The sequence below is a fragment of the Salminus brasiliensis genome, chromosome 1 (assembly GCF_030463535.1).
Source record: "Salminus brasiliensis chromosome 1, fSalBra1.hap2, whole genome shotgun sequence".
In the NCBI taxonomy this organism is placed as follows: Eukaryota; Metazoa; Chordata; class Actinopteri; order Characiformes; family Bryconidae; genus Salminus; species Salminus brasiliensis.
Window position 1 is genome coordinate 14,371,901 of NC_132878.1, and position 16,447 is coordinate 14,388,347.

A 16,447-nucleotide genomic window follows, 5' to 3' on the forward strand; every position below is an offset into this window, starting at 1 on the left:
GAGAACAAAACAGAACAAACAGGCTACAAGCTGAGGAACAAACCAAACACTGAGACTAACAAAAGAAACAAACAGAACAAACAGGATCAGCAAAACCTAACAAGCATTAAAACTAACAAGACAGACAGACAGACACCGAACAAGATGGCGAGGTCAACAAACCGCAAACTGACATGGAAACCAAAGAGACAATGAGGAACACCTGGGACTAACATGGGGGCGTGACTACAGAGGAGACACAGGCGGGAACACTAATGAACAGGAGGGGCTTGAACTGACAATACACAAACAGAGCCATGTGATTGAGGGCACACGGTTACACAAAACAGAGACAGACATGATAGAATAGGGGCAGGCATGACAGGTCAGTGCATAATTTCATATGTGTCATTCCAAACAAAGCAATTTGATTAGATGTAAATGTTCTGGAAACGCATCATAAATTCATAACAAATAACTATGGTTAAAATAACATTTACACTAAAACTCTTAGTAAAAATAAATAGTACATAAACAATAGAAACAATGCACTGATGGTATTTTTCTTTGGATGTATTAATGTTGTGCATACTTTATATAATAATGTAATTATAAGCACCTATATCATAGCATTCCATAATTGGTGCAGTTTAATTGCCATGAGAGGCATTTTTACTCCAATGTTCACTATTGATGTAAAAGTGTGGAAAGTTGTAGACAGCTCTGCCATGGAGGCTGGAGAGCGGCTTTGTTGTGTAGTGTAAATTAGGGTTCCCTGGAGAGCCACACAGGGGCCCTGATCACACACCACAGCAGCAGCTATAGACATGCCTGTCATACACGTTCACAAGCCCCCTAGCGTACAGCGTTTTCCCTGGAGTTCCACTTCTTCCAGCACTTTATTGAATTCAGGTTTCAAAACATTTGTTGAGATGAAGACTAACTGTACCTCAGAGCCATACCTGTTCAGGCCTCGAAGGAAAACCCCTGAAGAAACTTCAGAAACTCTGTTCCAAACACTTCACTTCACTTGGTAAAAGGGCAGCGCAACTTCAAACACACTGCACTCTTTAGCGGAAAAACTGCATTTTTTTTCAGCAATACAATATTTATCCTCCAACTGAGACTGGAACATTGAATTTTATTGTATGTAAGTGGGAGTTTATGTAGTTAGTAGGTGATTGAGATCAGATTGCAACTTTCTTACTGCTGCTGTATTTAAATGATCCTTAATGTATGCATGAAATTGTTATCAATTATTTTACGTTTGTTTGTTTGTTAAAATTTGCTTTAAGTACAAATGTTTGTGGACACCCCTTCTAATGAATGCATTCAACTTCTTTTAGTTGCAACCGACACATCTGTGCAAATGCACACACACACACACAGCTAGTCTAGATCCTGTACTTAAGATCTTAAATTAGGACTCTCTTAAGATATGTAAAATAGGACTCTCTGGAGCAGACCTGAACCTGTTGGATTATCAGGTGTCCCGATACTTTTGTCCACAGTGTATTTTTTTTATAGAATTGCAATTCTAAAAAGCTTAATGTTAGGCTGCTTTATTCCACAACCACATTTGGTTTGTTTTTGGGGTCACTGCCCTGTCGGAGCTTACAAGTTTCAATCATCTAGCCAAGGTTTGAGGTTATACTGATGAATTCTTTGGTAGTTCTCCTTGTTCGTTATTCCATCCACTTTGTGCAATGAACCAGTTCCACTGGTAGCGAAAAGGCTCCAGAGCATGATGCTACCACCACCATGCTTAACCATTATTTATAAAAAGGTTCTATGAAGAACTATCTACATTAGGTTTGCCCTGTATCCGAAGCTTCAATTAACCAAGCAAAGAACACTTTAAGCATTAATATTGTTAGTTCAAGGTGCTGACACTATGATCCGAGGATCTCGAGTTCGAATCTCGGGTCATGTTGCTTGCCATCAGCAGCAGGAGCCTGGGAGAGCATAACCGGACGTTCTCTCTGGACGGGTAGATGGCGCTTTCTCCCCTCATCACGATTGTGCAATGTTGGCCAGCACAGGTATCTGTTATCTGATGTTTTAGAGCTGGGGAAGAGACTGAGTGACTGAGTACACATGTACTGACATGCACATGCAGGTAATAGAGTGGGAGTCCTAACGAGTGGGTTGAGCAATTGGCATTTCTAAATCATTTTGGTTCACAGTGTTCAAGTACAGAACAAGCTATTGAGTTCGGACTGAAATCTTCAGGGATGTCCGAAAAAATCTAATCTAAAACATCTTCTACCTTGATTCTCGGGATCCCTTGGAGGGCAGCAAGAATACAATGTGAATAGTTGACAGTATTAACAAGGTTAAGATTTAAAGAAAGAAACTTTTTTTTTTTACATGATACAGCCCTTCAACTGATCTTATAGCACCATGTTTCTTATCATTTTCAGTCCTTTATTCCACCCTGTGGTTCATCTACGTCACACACAGACAATTGAAACACATTATATCTGTCTCAAGCTCTTAGCGTTCTCTTATTACCCCCACGCTGTTTATTAGACGAGACAATCAGCTGCCCATAAATGTGGCTGTAGTCTGAAGAGCACCTCCTCCCACAAACTCTTCAGCTGTCTCTGCTGATTACAATAGACTGCGCCTCTGATTAAAATAGCCTGCCGTGCCAATGCCATCGCTATAGCAAAAACACTCATGCAAATAAATGAAGCCTGTAGAAATATTCATACTAATGGACAAAAAATAGCCCGAATGAGAATGACTGAAACCTGCAACCCCAAAAATTTCATGCAGCTAGGTACACAAAAGCACACATTAAGCTAAAATAGCTAAATAAAAGAATAACAAAATGCTTGCACATTTATACCGAGTTGCTAGTTTATTACATATATCTTCTACCTCTAATGTTATCAAGTATTATTGAAATTTTGTACACTAAAAGTAGTGAACCATGAAATTTTCTTTGAATATTGTTGTTGTCCAGCAAAAATCTTGCATCCCCATTTTTGACGTTTGTGAATTTTTGACAGACATTTTCTTGGAATAATCTTCTACACTGATTTCAATTGATAGTAAAGATTTAGTAGAATTATTTTTGTCCTGTAAAGTTTCCTTTTTGGAGATACAAGGTTTTTGCATTGTGGTGATGATATATTACATCCACACAATAATAGTAATTAGGTAAGTAAACTGAAACAAAACACTCGTATAAAACCTCATAAGTTGTTGAACAATTTAATAACTGCCATCTAGGCTGTGAATCAATTAAAAGAGACCACCACTGAATACATTTGATTCGGGTCCTGACCATTAAAGAACAGGGTGAAAAGAGGCTAACAAAGTATGCAGAGAAACTGATTGACTACAGTCTGTAATTATAGAACTTTAACGTGCTCCTCTATGGTCAGTGGAGCTGATAAAAATGGTCATTGAATGTAGAAACAAGGAAGTGGTGTTAATGTATCAGGAACAGCCGTTGGGTTTTACATGCATGGGTTGTATACTTGATGGTCATGTTATTAGAAACACCTACCTCTCTGCTTCACCTTGGAAGTTTACACCATTCATGGTTTACACTAAGAGATTGAGGTCAAAATTCATAAAACTAAGCAGTAGCCACAGCTGCACCTCACATAGTGAGACTGAAGAGACGTTTATATCGGTTTATATGGTATAAGTACCTGAATGACCATTCAACTGAGGTTCTTCACACTCATACATCTCTACAAACATCATTCTTTATGAAACCAAAAGTGGCATTACTCTAAGAACTTAATTATTGAGTTTAGGTGTGTCAGCCAATCAATCACATAGCCCTTTAAACTTAATTTAAATCTCCACTGGAAGCAGCGAAAAAGGCAATCGTGGATCTGATCAAAACAGCAGGTCCTGTTGGGTGTTCCTGGTATGCAGTGATTAGTACCTACCAAAAGTGGGAAAAGTAGGAGAGACAGGGTCTCGGTCACCCAAGGCAATTTGATGCCTGTGCGAAGGAGCTAGGCCATCTGGTCTGATCGATGAAGATATTAATGTTGCTGTGTCTAATGGAGACCATGTCTTGACAGATCAGAGCTGTTTTGGTGGCACAAGGGAGACCTGTGCAATATTAGGAAGGTGGTTATATTCTTATGCTGTGAATAAATGTGATTCATTATCTTGCCAGCTGCATGATTATGTCTTAATGAACTTGCAGTGACTTGCAGTAGCCTGATCATTTGCACTATAGCAAATTAGCTTATGCCCTCCTGCAGTTCTCTGTCTGCAACCTACATTAGGTTTTCCGCAACCTACTGAATGGGCTAAACCACTGGGAGTTAAATAAGAGGAGCATTTAAGGAGGGTTTTATCTGTAAGAACAGGGATGTGCAAAAAGGGAACGTATTTGTATGTGTTCACATGATGATTCATGTGAACATCTTATGCCTACATTGTAGGTCAGCAAGTGCTTGACTTACATTAAGATGAAGTTTGGTAATCTTGCTGCACGCCAAACATTTTTTCTGACTCAAGACGAACAGAAAAGCTGAATGCTGCAAGGGGTGCTGGCATTTAGAAGAAATACAGTATAAAAACCATGTGTTCAATTCCATCACCAGCTCCCCTGATTGAACCTCAATTAAGCACTGATTTACTAAAGTAGGTGTTGGGGGCTTTGGAGATATTTTAATGAACACTGTGATGTAAAACCACTATTTTTGTATGGATGTTATTATTGTTTATTCTAATATCAGTGTTTACCGAGTAAATTAACACTTACTGCCCAGATAAGGAGCTTTTTCATCTCACAAATACACAAATGTTTATACACTGTTTTATTGATTGAGAAGCATTCGCTTAGTTGGAAATTGGAAATTTCATGGTTGAAATCTTTAATGATAATGATCATGTCTTACTAAGTCTAGTAAAATGATTTTTTGGTCTCACTTTATTAGGATAGTACACTTTCTCCTCTTATGTTCAAATACATCTGATGTTCAAAGTATTAACAAACTACCTGGTGAAACCAGGTCTCGCCAGTGTTCGGGTTTAGCACTAGGGTTTTGGTTTGAGTTCAGGTTAGGGAAAATGAAAGTGAATTTAATAGATGCTAAGTGAAAGGTATGCTATATGGACGAGATCAAGGGTGTTAGAAAGAGCTTATTCTGCTTTTGTTAAAGTAACTGTCTTTACTGTCCAGTGAAGGCTTTCTACTAAATATTGGAGCACTGCTGTGAGGATTTGATTGCATTCAGCAACAAGAGCGTTAGTGAGGTCAGGATGATAACCATGCCCCCTCAGCCCCAAGTCCCCAACTCAGCCCACAAAAGTGTTGGATGGAGCACCATCATTCCACAGAGCACAGCTCCACTGCTCCACAGCTCCCTACAGCTGCTTCAGAATGCAGTTGCTTTGCATTACTGCCTGTATTCCACTGCCTCTGCAAGTAGGAATTTTCCTGCCGCCACTTATTTGCATATGTTTGCATATTTACTCATTTTCTAAGAACACACCCTCCAGTCTTTTCCATTTCTGATGAAGCAATAACTAATCTGTTTCTCACCCTCTCTCTCACTCTCTTTACATTAACGGTGTTCCTGTGTGCCCTAGAGAGGCATTTGTAGTTATCATTTTAGTTCAGCTGTCCTTACTCAAAATTGAAGAGACAAGGTCAGATCGTTTTGCCTGTTACTTTTCAGTTTTTGTTAACATAAACTTTCCTAATTCTTTGAGTGTATTTTGTAACACTTAACTTTAAATTCATCAAATGATGTTGCTTTTTTGTGAGAGTTTAGGGTTGATGGCCACAAAAATCTCTAAAGTTTGCCAGCACAGTGGGATTATTTGGATCCATGCATAATAGGTAGCATTAGTTGCATAAGTGTGTGCTATCACCGAGGTGGCAGTGTTGGACGAGGCCAGTAGCCGATGTGCTACCAACCCAGGTAGCGATGTTGGACAAGGCTGGTGGCCAGTGTGCTGCTACCAGATAGCGATGTTGGACAAGACTGGTGGCTGGTGTGCTACCACTAAGGCAGCAATGTGGAATGAGGCCTCTAGCTGGTGTGCAATCACCAAGGTAGCTAGCTAGCTACCTTCCTTGTGCTTAGCTGACACAAACCTACACTAATCTTATCGGTCAATGTATCTTATAAATATAAACAAATAACTCGCTAGTTTTTACTCCGTTGTGTTTTGGACGTTGTGTTTATGTTGTGCTGTCTTTTGGTCCTCAAGCCCATTGTCATTACCTTGGTAATGCATGTGCATGAGGGGCCAGAGCTTCTGATGGCACACCTCAGATACAGCAGATAGCAACCACCCTGAAAAAACACTAAACTATCCCTTGATGATAATATCTAACCTCAGCTTTTGCTGTCTTTTCTTTTTCAGGTATAAGGGCTTCATTAAAGACTGCCCCAGCGGGCAACTGGACTCAGCTGGCTTTCAGAAGATCTACAAGCAATTCTTCCCCTTTGGCGACCCCACCAAGTTCGCCACGTTCGTCTTCAATGTATTTGACGAAAACAAGGTAACAATAGGTCAAATCTTGACCTGGTGACTTCAGTAAAAGGAAAGGGCAGGGAAACATGGTTACTGTGCCAAACAAAGAGGCATTTAGTCAGTGAAAAGAACATTGGGTTCTGTGTAGGTGTGCAGGTGGATTTTATTAGCTTGTTTTTGTCATGTGAGTTATCTGTGTGTTAGGGGTGGGACGGTGTCGAAACGTAGAAGATCTCACTGCAATGAACACTTTTTTTTTTTTTTTTTGAAAAATGTTAACATACTGAATGCTTAAAAAGCACCTAAACACTAGAATCATTTACTACATTGGTAGACTTTAGCATTTCTTTCACATTTTTTATGAGGCCCCCAACATATCAACAAAAAATTATTAATATAGATTAGAACTCTGTAATTAATGAAACTCTGTAAAATGAGGTCAGATTATATACTAGTATATTATTAAAAGTAGTGTCCATCTCCACTTCATGTTCATGTTTATGTGCAGTGTGCATTTGGCTTCCTTGGCTTTTGATACATTAGAAATTGTAAAAATCTCCTCCGCAGACTTGTCTGCAAAAGCCAAATCTTCATTCAGACCTTCATTTCGCAATGTCAGACTGACATGACAAATATGAATAAACTGTCTCTCTGGAAGAGTTTCCACTTGCAGCGTTTAACAGCCTCAAACGAATAAAAATCTGTGTATTTTTGGCATGGTTTGGGTAATTTTGCTCTTCTGGTTTTCACCAAAATGCTGGGCCTAAAGCTATAATGCCATTCCTTATATTTGATCCAACAGTGCTCAAAAAAAGATATCCAAAAACTTTATCACTCATTTTCTCTAGAATGCCCTTTGGTGTTCATTTGCACAGCTTTCCTTTAGATTCACAGCCTGACTACTTAAATTAGGGGGCAACATTTTCCCTATATTAAGCAACTGCTAATGATATTGTATCCTACTACTGCTAAAGCCATGTGACTCTCACACTTGACAAAGCTGTTATGAGAAGGGTAATTTGGTAAGACTGCCAGTCCTATCTGGTTAAATTCAGATGTTTAGATATTAACTTGCATGTAGCAACAACATGTACTGGTTTTGGAACCTCAGAACCAGTTTGGCTTAATTTTGCTATACTAGTTTACACCATAATGGCTAATGTTTATATTACCAGTGACTCAAATCTGATTTTTTTGCCTTAATGTGACACAGAACTGATTGTTTCAGGGCTGCGCTCATGACAAGCCTCATTAATCAATTCCAATATTTTGCTCAGATTGGATTTGGCTGTCTTCACGGTTCACTGTCATAAATGGAAGTGACCTGTATCTGTCTGTAATGTGAACAAATCTGTCCTTGAGCAGCACGCATGTGTACATTGATGCGTTTATGCATGTTATAAATGAGGAGACTGGCCACTGGTTGAAATGTAAATGGGAGATCTTGTAACAGTCAATCTTAAAAAAAAAGAGCCACTTAGCTTGCTTGTTTTGCCACCAAAAGAGGAGGGTCAAAATGCAATTACCCCCACCCTCCCCACAGTAGCAAAAACAATCCAAAAATTCACATTTGTTGTGTATTATTGATCCATATGCTACAAATTGTTCATTAGTTTTGTGTTAGATTTTATCAGTGATTTAAAATATATTTTTGAAACTGTAATTTGACATAGTTTTAAATATCTGACCGTTCACATTCAAGTTGCATATCCACAAATCAGATTTGTATCCAATCTACAATCACATATTAAAATTGACTCAAATCTGATTTTAAAAGTTTAAAATTAAACATGTCCACACAGCCCTGAAAATAAGCTCTAGTGTTGTTGGGATATCAATTTCCCAGTTTCTTTTAACTGTGTTATCCATGTTTTTATTTTTCTACTGTGTATGAAAAGTGCTATGCAAATAAACTTGCCTTGCCCTGCCTTAACCACTTAAATTAAGGGGACATTCTATGCAGAGAAGGTGAACTTTTTTAATGATTCACAGGTTGAGGGCAAATATAAGCTAATTGTACAGTAGCCTGTAGGTGCAATATATATATATATATATAGAATATGTTGAGAAAAATTGCAACAGAAGTGAAAGTACAACACTGAGCAACTGAGCAAGATATAGCAGTAGTAGTAATAATAATAATAATATATAATTATTATTAATAAATAATTATTATTAATGAATAATAATAATTATTATTATTATAATTCTAATAATAAATGATAAAAACATTAACTCAAAATAAACCCCTCAAAATCTCATGTTTGTTTTTGGTTTGTAACAAAGAGCATCATGGACAGTAAATAGAAAGCTTATGAAGGATTGAGCAGTACACCCTTGTGCACATTTCCCACAACATTGGATACTAATATAGAGTTCTATTAAATTTTCATGGTATCAGTGTAAATATTAAGAGCTCTATAGCATTACAGAGGCATTCTGTGTTTCTGTCTGAAGCTTTTCAGTAACTCAGTCACAACTTGGCTATAGTGTTCTCCACAGCGCAATAGCTTTCATTATTGTAAACTTGGAGCATCCACTACACTGTGCTAAATGCTCCTGCAAGCAGCTTTTTCATTGATCATTTTTGCCACAGATTTATTTCTTACGCGAATCCCAACATCGCTGTAAAATGTTCTTTTAAAATAAACGGTCACAGCACATAATATCAGTGGCATTTGTAATTCGTGCAAAACTGTTCTTTTAAGGGGGTGGATTACTTCTGAATGGAACTATAAATGATTCATTATGAAAAATGTACTTAGGGTTTCTTACCCTAGGTAGCAGGACATATAGCCCTAATAATGATCTTAGATACACCTTTAAAGTATTGATTAACATGATAAAACTCATGCACAGTTAGAATTTAATATTAAAATAAATGAGCACTGTGTTTAAGACAGACTTTTTCTTATATTAAATTAAATTGTAGCCTACTACCAGAGCCATGTGACTCTCACACCTGACAAAGCTGTAATGTGTAATTAAATGTATAGGTAGCTTGCATGTAGTAGAAACCTTTGCAGTCAGTTAAGCACAGTTTAATATAACAATTCACTTTAATGTACTTTATTATGCACAAATTAAACCCCTTATGAATGGCAGAACCATCTCTGGTAAGAACAGTCCAGGTCCAGTAGTGCTTTAGATATTCCACAGTTTACTCGTACCCGTAACAGATCTGACTACAGAGACAAGCGGTGAAATGAAATTAGTCGAGTTCTCTAATCCATCTTATGGTGCGGTACCTGTCAGATAAAAAAGGGTGCTCTAGATTACTTCTTATTGTCTTACTTTGTACTCTCTCTCTCTCTCTCTCTCTCTCTCTCTGTCTCTGTCTGCAGGATGGGCGTATTGAGTTCTCAGAATTCATACAGGCTTTGTCTGTCACTTCCAGAGGAACATTGGATGAGAAACTCAGATGTAAGAGCAAAAGCCTGCCAACAAATCCATTTCAATACTCTCAGACCACTGTGTTTGAAGCTTTTATTTATAGCAGGGATAAGCCTTTTAACCACTTTCACAATGTGAATACTGATTTTAAAAGATCATTTTCAAATATCTCAGATTTGAAATGATTTATTGTATTTTTATTATTTTTGTAAGAATAAAAATTAAACCATGGAAGGTTTAGGGATTTATCATTGTCTTTTAAGTGTATTTGATGCTACATTACAAGATGACCTATAGGACAACCACAACAACAACAACCACAACAACAACAATAATAATAATAATAATAATAATAATACAAAAACAAAAAAAAGAAGATGTGCATGTCTCTAAAATCTAATATTCAGGGAGACTTATCATCAAATCATGCTATGCACGTACTCCCATGTCTGAGAGGAGTGATGGACCCTGTTATGTGCTGCTGCCCACTACAACCTTTAACGTAGAATTTGTTTCGAAATGATTTGCTGCTGTGATAGTTGAGTGTTTTCGCTGTTCAATAATTCTTTGTAATGATCTCTTGTGAGTTCATCAGTCACTACCCATGTTAGCTGGTTAGCTGCAGCTTACCAGTACCACATATATTTCTCTGAAGGAGGTTCACCCAGAGCTTTACCTTTTTCAGCTCTCTAAGTGATAAAGATTTATGTAGTCCATTCTAGAGCTTTGGGGCATTGGGAAAAGGGGTAGAGTGATAAGGTGTTGAGGAGATGGGGTGGAGTGGTAAGGTGTTGAGAAAATGGGATGGAGTAATAGGGCATAGAGATAGGGTAGAGCTTTGGGGCATTGGGAAAAGGGGTAGAGTGATAAGGTGTTGAGGAGATGGGGTGGAGTGATAAGGTGTTGAGGAGATGGGGTGGAGTAATGGGGCATTGAGATAGGGTAGAGCTTTGGGGCATTGGGAAAAGGGGTAGAGTGAGAAGGTGTTGAGGAGATGGGGTGGAGTGATAAGGTGTTGAGGAGATGGGGTGGAGTGATAAGGTGTTGAGGAGATGGGGTGGAGTAATGGGGCATTGAGATAGGGTAGAGCTTTGGGGCATTGGGAAAAGGGGTAGAGTGAGAAGGTGTTGAGGAGATGGGGTGGAGTGATAAGGTGTTAAGGAGATGGGGTGGAGTGATAAGATGTTGAGGAGATGGGGTGGAGTACTGGGGCATTGAGGAGATGGGGAAGAGAGATAAGGTGTTGAGGAGATGGGGTGGAGGGATAAGGCATTAAGGAGATGAGGATGAGTAAGTGTTAAGATGTGGATAAAAACACAGACAAGGAGCCAGACTAGGGCACATGTGCTCATATTATTACTAAATGATTATTTTATTGTTTTGTACATATTCCACAGTTTTGAATTAATAAGTAAAAGAAGAGAAATCGATTGATGCTCTTCACTGATGTGAGGCTGCCCCTGATTAGCTGCTTCTGCTATGTGTGCGTAATACAAGTTGCACATGAATAAATGCTTGCATGTTGTTTGGGTTGCAGGGGCTTTTAAGCTTTATGATCTTGACAATGATGGCTACATAACTCGAGATGAGATGCTAAACATTGTGGATGCTATCTATCAGATGGTGGTGAGTTTATTCATATATTTTTTCCTTCAGTGCTCTCTGTCTACACTAATGGATATAAATGTATCCCTGTGGAGTGAGTGTCATTTTCTGTTGTAGTTAAGCACCATAAGAGGTTCTGACACTGATCTGACCTGTGTCTTTATTTGCATTTGTGTGTGAATGTGTGTGGCTGTATGCTGTTAACTATGCACATGAGAGCACCTCTATTAGATAAGATTCTCAGGTTTCTTTTGGATTGCAGGGAAACACAGTGGAGTTACCAGAGGAAGAAAACACACCAGAGAAAAGAGTGGATCGCATCTTCGCCATGATGGACAAGGTGAAGTCCATACACACATAGAGCCTATTTACACACATCATTATATTTCTAAAAAAAAGTCCAGATAAGACATTATTGTCTACATTGTATGTACACGTAGACACATAATTGTGTTTCTAACCTGAGACTTTTCCTCTGGAATCCCCTGAGATGATGCCAAGCATCACAGAAATGTTGTTTTGCATTTTGTAAGAGCTGAAGGGAAAACTCCAGCTGAAGGATATAGTAGTAATTAAAAGCCTACAGAGGCTCTTCTATGCTACCTTTTATCTGTGCGTTTTTCCTTTTGGTTTTCTCTGTGCCAAAGTTTGGCACCCTTGGTCAAATTGCATATTTTTAAGTGTTTTACCTGAGAAGTAGTAAACAAGGGCTAATCAGCTAATCAACCATAATACACAACAATTTCAGTACATTCTAATGCATAGTGTATCTGTCTCTTATGAAAAAATTTAGAAAATTCGATCGAATCAGTTCAGCCAAGCTTTGCAAAGGCTCAAAATTTCTTTCAGCAAATCAGGCTTAAGGCATGTCACCAATTCTAATTAGATTGTAAGTAGATCAGATTTGTTAGGCTATTATACATTCAGACTCTTTAAACCTTGAACTAACACTTCCTAACAGCTCCTCTAAATCTCTTAAGTTATCAGTGTCCACTAGGCAGGGGAGGACAATAGTCAGGCGCTTTCAGCTTGTGCTTTCTACAGTGCTGGCTGTTATTAAGAAATGGCTGTTTAAGGGAACTGTGGAAGTTAAGGCGAGATCTGGAAGACCAAGAAAACTCTCAGAGAGAACAGCTTGTGTGCTGATGAAAAGGCTAATCTACAGTTGACTACCAAGAACCTGCATGACCAGTTAGAGAGTGGTGCACAACTCCATAATCTTCTTCATAAGAAGAAAAACCTTACCTGTGACTGTATCTTTAAATGTAACATCTGAAGTATGGTACAGAATGTCTAGAGAGAACAGTTTCTTTAAAGTGCTCAAAATAGTTCAAAATAGATATCTTTAGCAAAGGTATTTTACATACATACCTCAATTAGCAAAGGTATGTATGTAAAAAAGGAACTGCATTTCATTAAAAGAACCCTTGCCAACTGTAAAGCATTAGGGTGCATCTATGCTCTGGGGGTGTGTTACTAATAATCTTTAATTTGGAAAATTATACCCATGGCCTATAAATGCCATTTTTATAATGTTAAGCTACAGTTATCTTACTTTCCATTTGTGCTCATTAGCTCATATGACTCATCATTGCCTGTTAAAACTCACTGGTCATAAAGCACACCCCAGTTCATGTGTTGCTTCAGAAATGAACAGTAGCTCTTACCAGAGCCATTAAGTACAGATTATGTAAAAGGCCAGAAATGCAGTGTCCTGCCTCTCTCAGGGGATACCGGCTTAAATGGACTTTAAAATTGACGGGAAGTTAATTCCTTGATTAGCTGCTAACACTTATCACATGTACACTCGCATGTGTTCTCAAGCATGTTATTTGACCTGAATTCAATAAAAATGATCATTTAGCAAGCAGACCATGGGCGAGTAGACTGTACTCTCATCTTGTCATTCAACCTATTCCTTCTTTGTAGACACTAAATTTAGAATTTCTGCAAATATGTGCATAGGCTCAGTCATTTAGAGCTTTTTGGAGGTTTTACAGATTTGCATGTTTCCCCTTGATTCCCCCAGAATGCAGATGGGATGTTGACGCTGCAGGAGTTTCAAGAAGGCTCTAAGGCAGATCCTTCCATTGTACAGGCCCTGTCACTCTATGATGGTTTAGTGTAGCCCTGCCTCATTATGGCGCACAGTAAGTAGACATCATCCTTCTGCCGTTCACTGTTTCACCGTTCACTAGGAGACTGATAACAGCTCTGTAATAGTAGTCATATCATTCTTGTACAGTGATTTACGTGTATGATGTTTTGAGGTGTGTATGGTCATGTTGCAAGAAAACTGTGTATCTTTAAGATGGTAAAATAATAGTTTTTAAAACAGGATAATTTTTTTTTATGACAGTGGCAATATTTTGCAGTATCTGATTGTATACATACATGTAGACTTCCAGCTGCAATGTAAAGGGTTTCACAAAATCGTGCATTGTATTTTGCATTGCATTCATGATTTACAGCCATTTATACCCTCCAGTTGCACAGGCTCAAAGGTAATTAGGGAACAATTTTTAATACTTGGATGCAAGTAAATGACGGCCTGAAGTCTGGAACCCATGACCAACACCAAATGCTGAGTTTCCTCCCTATCCCAGACCTTTAACGCAGTCGCCTTCAGTTGCTACTCATTTGTGGGTCTTTCTGTCTTCAGTTTTGTCTTCAGCAAGTGAAAGGCTGCTAAAGTGGGTCAGGCTATTTAAGAAAACTAAATTTCTTTGCCCTAAGAAGTCCTTGAGTTACTTTTGCTGTATGTTTTGGGGCATTGACCATATTCTTTCAGGCCTTTTGGTATTGGTGAGCTCTTGTGGCAGCTCCTACAGTTTCTGCATATGTTTTTTTTTATCCAAATGATGCTCTATTTGAATTGCATTGATATCTCTTTGGAGCACATATTGGGGTTCCCAATAAACAGGTACCAAATTTAAACATAACACTTGCAATCAATTCCAGACCTCCAGTTCTCCTTCATTTTATCATGAAATAATGAGGGAACATGAATGAAACTGCATATCAGCCAATTGTCAGCCTTAATGAAAGCTAAAGGTCTACACCTCAACGCGCCTTGTTACCTTCATTTCAAATCCATTGAGCTTGTGCACAGAGGCATCATTAAAACAATGTCACTGTCCAAATACTTGTAGACCTAACTGTTGTTCCAACTGCAGTGTGATTGGCTTAGGATGGTGTCAGGATCTCTCTACACTGCACTTTTAAATTATTCTTATGTACCTGTAACCCAGAAACAGCTACAAGGCTGTATCTCCTGTATCTTACCTTTTTTGTATCTGTAGTACAGCGCTCTTTCTCTCTCACATGTATGACTGCATAATTCTTATTTTCAGACAATGTTTTTTTGTCTAATTGTAGGCCATTGCAACAGTCCATTTATGCCATTCTGCTTGCTGTGTGGGAGGGTAGCTGATGTGTTCCTAGCTTTCCTATGCCTGCCTGTACCAGGCACTGAACTGGTGCATTGTGGGGGTCGATTGTGGAAAGACTCTGCTCAGCCTCTCATCTCCATAGTTAAGGGAAAAAACACAGGTCAAGACTACAACCTTAATTCGCCATCTTCTGAAGAACTGTTGAAGTGGGTGTTTTTTCCGACTGTAGGAAATGTGCAAGTGAATTGAGTGAAGTTTCTCTGAAAGAGGCAGAGAAACACCCACATGAGAGCGGTTACTGAACTGTTTGCCTTTCACAAATGCAGTACACATGTACAAAAATCTGGATACTCCTGAATACCAGTGGACCTGGACCTGGCATGGCTGCGATTTTGTGAATCTCTGCAATGTAAGATAAAGACAGTGAGATGCATCACTCTCCATGGAGCCTCCAAACAATCTGACAAAGGACAGCTTGCTACAGTATCATACATGCACCATTATACAACAGCCTCTCTCTACAAATATGTTAGGTGAATATTGAACTGTGATATTGGATTATTGGTTTATGGACAATAAAACAAAATGGTACTGAAGCCTGTAAATGACTGGAACTGGCAAATTCATCTTTCTGAATATGTGAAAAGGTGCAGTTGTACATTATGTACTTTCAAATGTGCAGACAAGCATCCAGTATTTATTTGTCTTATTTATTTGATAGTTTGAGCTGTTTTAAGAATTTTGTTGCACAACGATATGTCAAATTATTTTATGGTGTAAAACGCAATGGTCTCGTGATGCTGTAATGATCATACTGGCCCATGTGGCCCATGTGTTTTTGCATTTATTTAACACTGGCTCAGCAAATCGGAGCCCTTTTGCAGTCTTGCTTTATTGCTTTTCCAGCTTGAACTAATGAACCACTTCAGAAGTGTTCCATGTACTACAGTACAGTGTTCGCAATTACAGCCTGTTGTACAGCATGAATTTCTAAAGTATTGTATGCTCGAATTGAAACGTTCCTGTTAACACGCTAGGACAGTCTTTCATTCTCATTTTTTTTTTAACTCATACCTGGCATTACATTTGTATGCACATGTCTTTTTTAGCTGGTATATGGTTTCATATAAATAAAAATAAAAAAGGTATTTTCCAGTAGCCTGTAACACACAGGCCAACTTCATCTCATCTCAGTAGAGGAATGACTTGGATTTCTGAGAACTCTCTGTTGCCATTTGTATTGCTGTTACAGTCACTTCAGTCAATGAAATATTGTGCATTCAATCACATTGCACCATATGTAGTGGTATGTGTTAACTGAGGTTCCTGAATAAATCAAACTGACTTCAAAACAGCACTCTGGGTCTGTTACAGTGGGAGACATTAAACCGATGCTAAAGCATCAATGGATAAGTAGTCTTAAGTCTTACCACTGGATACTTTTTTTCATTCACTGTTCAAACCATTCAATTATTCTACATTAAAATCATTGTTGCTAAAAATAAAGGTGCTACAAAGGTTGTCTGAGGAAAGGCAGATGCCACTTTTGCCAATATCTTCTTAAGAATGAAACATCTAGGTCAAATTCGTGATGGGTTTTTAAACTGCAG

General features: G+C 38.4%; 1 protein-coding gene across 1 annotated transcript in view; it reads left to right on the top strand.

The window, feature by feature from the left end:
- ncs1a (neuronal calcium sensor 1a) overlaps positions 1-16,189 on the top strand; it is a 43,212-nt gene extending 27,023 nt beyond the window's left edge. The window contains exons 3-8 of the mRNA XM_072672474.1: positions 6,337-6,475; positions 9,792-9,870; positions 11,378-11,466; positions 11,708-11,785; positions 13,475-13,595; positions 14,824-16,189. Coding sequence (XP_072528575.1) covers positions 6,337-6,475; positions 9,792-9,870; positions 11,378-11,466; positions 11,708-11,785; positions 13,475-13,573 — 484 coding nt within the window. The 3' untranslated portion in view covers positions 13,574-13,595; positions 14,824-16,189. The remainder of the gene's footprint in view (positions 1-6,336; positions 6,476-9,791; positions 9,871-11,377; positions 11,467-11,707; positions 11,786-13,474; positions 13,596-14,823) is intronic.
- The last annotated feature ends 258 nt before the right edge of the window (positions 16,190-16,447 follow it).